The sequence below is a fragment of the Alosa sapidissima genome, chromosome 19 (assembly GCF_018492685.1).
Source record: "Alosa sapidissima isolate fAloSap1 chromosome 19, fAloSap1.pri, whole genome shotgun sequence".
NCBI lineage: Eukaryota > Metazoa > Chordata > Actinopteri > Clupeiformes > Clupeidae > Alosa > Alosa sapidissima.
In genome coordinates, this window is record NC_055975.1 from 29,876,652 (window position 1) to 29,881,651 (window position 5,000).

Here is a 5,000-nt window from a genome sequence, read left to right on the forward strand (position 1 = left end):
GATGGAGAGGAGTGGAGAAATAGGTAGGAGTCAGAGAGAGAGATGGAGAGAGGGATAGAGAAGGGTGAAGGAGGAGTGTGAGTGGGAGAGAGATTTTGGAAGATCAGCTCCACCGTATGACTCACAGGTGTGCGTGGACGTGTGTGTGCGTGGACGAGTGTGTGTATGTGTGTGTGTGCGTGTGTGGACGAGTGTGTGTGTGTGTGTGTGTGTGTGTGCGTGTGTGTGTGCGTGTTTATCTTGCAGCACCTGTGATGTAACTGCATAGTCCATAACATCCTCTTCAGCCTCTTACCCAAACCACCCCCAGCTACATGTCCTCCCCAGCTACCTGCAGGTGTCTCTCTAGAAATTACAATTCAAATTCAAAGGAGCTTTATTAGCAAGACTGTTTGGATACAGTGTTGCCAAAGCCAGTGTTACAGATAACACAGTAGAATAACAAAAGAAAGAAAATAGACATACAGCAATGCAGGTATAACATGTGAACATAGAATAAATAATAGCATATGAGTGTGTGTGTGCAGCCATGTTGTCCTGTGTCTGCCTGTTTCTACTGCTAGATTGTGGTCACTGAGCCTGTACTTGGTCAGGATATGCCTCTGCTTTGTATCTCTGACAGAGATGAGATACTCTGCCAATTCATATTCTCTTTTTAGGATCAGATAGGAATTCATTCTACTTTGGTTGGTAGTTTGGTTTGTCCAATGCTCTAAATAATCTTCTTTTGCTTGATTCATTATTTTGTTGACTCTAATTGATGTTTGGGAAGCAGCGCTGGACTGAGCTTGATTATTAATTGTTGTTATTGAGTTAGTTAACTTCAGTACCAGCTGGCTCAGAGGACTCTTTTCAGGGTTCATCTCCTGGGTTTTCAGTGCCTCAAAGTGGAGGGAGTTTTTGGGACTGCTGTTCGGGTGCATCCAGAATTTTAAGGATCTTTTTTGAATAGGTAAGGTCAATGGAAAGCGGCCTAATTCTGCCCTACATATATGCATTATTGGGTGTTTTTGATTGAACTTTTAGTATCGATCGGCAGAATTCTGCATGAAGGGGTTCAGTTGGATGCTTGTCCCACTGTAGTCATGCATACTGAGTGGACCCCAAACCTCACTTCCATACAGCGCAATAGGCTGGATTATGCTGTCAAATGTTTTGCACCAGATTGTAATTGGAATGTTTATTTTGTGAAATTTTCTTTTTATAGCATACAATGCCCTTCAGGCTTTTTCTTTTAGTGCATTCACTGCCATGCTGAAACTTCCTGATGCAGTAAGTACTAGACCAAGGTACGTGTACTGCATTGTGTGCTCTAGGGCGGTGCTGCCTACGCTGAACCTGTATCTGTGTTCCTGGCTTTTTTGGAAGATCATAACTTTGGTCTTTAAAGGATTTACTGCCAGGGTCCAGGACTGGCAGTACTGCTCCAGCTGATCGAGGAGCTGTTGCAGTCCCTGTTGTGAGGGCGACATAAGAACCAGGTCATACCTGCCGTTGGGTCTCTCACATCCTCACACACCTATATAAACTCCTCTAGAGCTACACAGTGTGGACATCTGACCTCACAAAGCCCCCTCACATGCATGGGCACCACTTACATTAACTCACCTCAACACCGCCACTGATGCCCCCTCACCCCCCTCAACACCGCCACTGATACCCCTTCAACCCCCTCAACACCGCCACTGATGCCCCCTCACTACCCTCAACACCACCACTGATGCCCCCTCACTACCCTCAACACCACCACTGATGCCACTGATGCCACTGATCCCCCCTCAACCACCTCAACACCGCCACTGATGCCCCCTCAACACCGCCACTGATACCCCTCAGTCTCCACCTCTGCTACAGCGTTGTGTGTGTGTGTGTGTGTGTGTGTGTGTGTGTGTACAGTATGTGTGCATCTGTGTGAGTGTGTGTGTGTGTGTGTGTGTGTTTGTGTGTGTGTATGTGTGTGTGAGCAACACTGCACCATTTCCAAATGTACAGCAATGCACTTCAACCACAGTGCGGCTAAGCTCACACCTACCCAAGTCCTCTCTCTATTGCTCTCTCTATCGCTCTCTCTCTCTATCTCTCTCTCTCTATCCCTCTCTCCTCTTTCTCCTCCTGCGTTCACTGCACCTGCTGGCATGTTGCAGGTGAGGAGAGACATCTGCTGAACCTTCAGCTGCTCACATAACCAGACCTGCCAACCTTGAAGAGTTTGTTTGAGTCGGCCTTCATGCATGTAGCCAGAAACACACATAGCCATACACGCAAGATACATGTTGGATAGCGACCCATCTTTAATGTCGCATATCTATCTAAATTTGATCCAAGGTGTTCCTGAAAATGCAAACTGAATGTTTAACAGTAGCTCTATAATTTTGACAATCTGTTTTAGAGCTTAATAATCCTGAAAAACAGTTGTGCTGATGGGGACTGATGTGGATATGTTGTCCATTTTCTTATATCTATTCAATCATGTCTGGTCTATTATTACCTCTTTTCAATCCATTATTATTAGATATTTCTTTTGTAAAGAAATACATATCCCTCATGTTATGCCAACATATATTCACCTGAATATAGGCTACAGTAGATAGAGGATTATGGACATCTGCTGTTGTCAGTGTGCGGGCTATATCCTTAAAGGCAGTTTAAGGGGATAGTTCAGCAAACAGTTATTGTGTGCACATCCCACCTTCTGGCAGGTGCAGGACAAAAGAAAAACGATGAAAAAATATAATGTCCGCAACACTGCTTTTGACTCCCATATATTTAATGCACAACAGGCAACGTTTCGACCATGCTGAGTCTTCTTCTTTGCCTGAAGAAGACCCAGCAGGGTCGAAACGTTGCCTGTTGTGAGTTTTGACACCCAGCCCTCATCACTAAAATATGCAGCTAACTGTGACTTTTTTTCTGTAAGAAATCTCTGCAGCGGCTCTCGCAACTCAAATACTCTGGCCAGTGACCTGCAACCAACCAACTTGGATAGCGTACCACAGTGACCCATATCCTCTGACATATCATCAATTCGCCTATGGACAGTGCTTGCAGAAAGCGGTACCTGAGCTATTTTTTTAGCTGCAGCCTCCCCAAGGAGTTCATTGCACATGCCTTTACCAGCAGGCAGAATGAACTCTTCCCAAATAGTAAAGGGCTTCTTAGATTTAGCAATCCGACTAGCCACTATGAGGCTTTTAGCGCAGCCACGTTCAGCGATGTGGTTGCTTTACGCACTAGTTTTTTGTCCTTCTTGCTCGCGTTTCTTACGCTCAAAGAACTCAAGGGGTTTGTCTTTAAGTGTAGGATGCTTGGACTCCAGATGTCGAATTAGCTTTGATGGTTTCATTGCTTCGTTTGACAACTTATCGCCAAATACCACACATAAAAGACTTGGTGCATGCGAGTCACCGGTCTCTGAGAAACCGTATTTTAAATATGACTCGTCATATTTCGTATTGAATGACCCCTTCTTTTTCTTTGAGGTATCTGGCTCACCATCGTCAGTGGGTATTATTGCGAATGTGACATTATTGCGAATTAAATTGAGTTTATTTAGTTTGCATGCATTTTTTTTAAACTCTTGTCGTAGGCTACGGCCCGGTTAGGAATGTCCCGCGGCCCGGTGTTTGGGGACCGCTGCCCTAGGCTATCATTTGTGGGTGAAGCGTGAAGCATGTTTCAATGTTTAAATCAAAGTGCAGTCGGTTCTCCCGCCATGGTTTTGGAAATCACACACCTGCTGCATCTGAAGGCCCACGCATAATAAGGCCTACGCCTATCACTCTACACGCCCCTGTTGCACGTCACATTAATAGCTGATCCTGCCTCCTGGCTCCCCAAAATGTCGCATCATGTGAACAGATCAGCAGGCCTGCAAATTTCCACCTCGTTTTCAGACACACGTTGCGGCAAAAAGACGTCTCCTCTTCCCGCAAATTTAGCGTGATATCTGTGTGAAAAGGCCTTTTGTTGAAGCATATCCTACAGTGCAAATTCTTCTTGTTTTAGTGTTTAGTTAATAAGAAAGCATTGTCTCTACCTCAATATGAACTGCAAAGTATAGCCTAGGCTATAGGCACATTGTTTTTTTTTTTGTCGGGTCGGGTCAGGTTCGAGTAGTTAATCAGTGCATATTGAGGGTCGAGTGGGTGCAGATTGACTCTCCTGACGGGTCGGGTGGGTGCGGATGTTAAAAAACCTTAACCGGCGCAACACTACTGTAATGCAGCGTTGAGTGGATGAATAGCTTACATAGGGTACCCCGCACTTTTCAAACCACACTCAAGCTTATGGTTATTGTCCCCACCACTTCTAAAAACAAACTGACGCCCTTGATAAGTGCTACAAAGGAACCGGTTCCCAGTTGATAAGTGCTACAAAGGAACCGTTTCCCAGATGATAAGTGCTACAAAGGAACCGTTTCCCAGATGATAAGTGCTACAAAGGAACCGGTTCCCAGTTGATAAGTGCTACAAAAGAGCTGGTTCCCTGTTGCTGGATACAGCCCGTGAGTGTGGGAGCTTTTGGTTTTGTACTCTGGTGTTAGTAAGCTAACTCCACTTACCCCAGCCAAACCTGCCCCTCTCCACTTACCCCAGCCAAACCTGCCCTTCTCCTGCCCAGCTCCCTGCACCTTCTTGCGGTGTTGATTGGCCTGGGCCTCCCGGGCGGCCATCTTGTCCTGGAAGGACATGTCATTGTTGGATGGCTTTGGGGGCGGGCTGGTCTCCGTGGTGACGACGTGGCCCAGCTCCTCGGACACGTTGAAGATGCCGCCTGTTTGGGGCGGGGCCTCGTCAGGGACTTCCTCCACTGGCCCCTCCCCTTTCTCGGAGACAGGCAGACAGAGGGTGTTGGGGCGAGAGGAGAGGATGGCGTTCTCCAGAGCCATCGCTATGCCGCACGCGCGCGCGTGTGTGTGTGTGTGTCAGCAAGGGATTGTCCTTTGTGTATGTGTGTGTGTCCACTTCCTGTAGAACAAATAGAATACAATAACTGTTAAA

General features: G+C 46.5%; 1 protein-coding gene across 1 annotated transcript in view; it reads right to left on the reverse strand.

The window, feature by feature from the left end:
* Nucleotides 1-5,000, reverse strand: part of kcnj9 (potassium inwardly rectifying channel subfamily J member 9) — a 29,860-nt gene that overhangs the window by 19,181 nt on the left and 5,679 nt on the right. The window contains exon 2 of the mRNA XM_042073401.1: nt 4,591-4,967. Within this exon, the coding sequence (XP_041929335.1) occupies nt 4,591-4,888 (298 nt within the window). The 5' untranslated portion in view covers nt 4,889-4,967. The remainder of the gene's footprint in view (nt 1-4,590; nt 4,968-5,000) is intronic.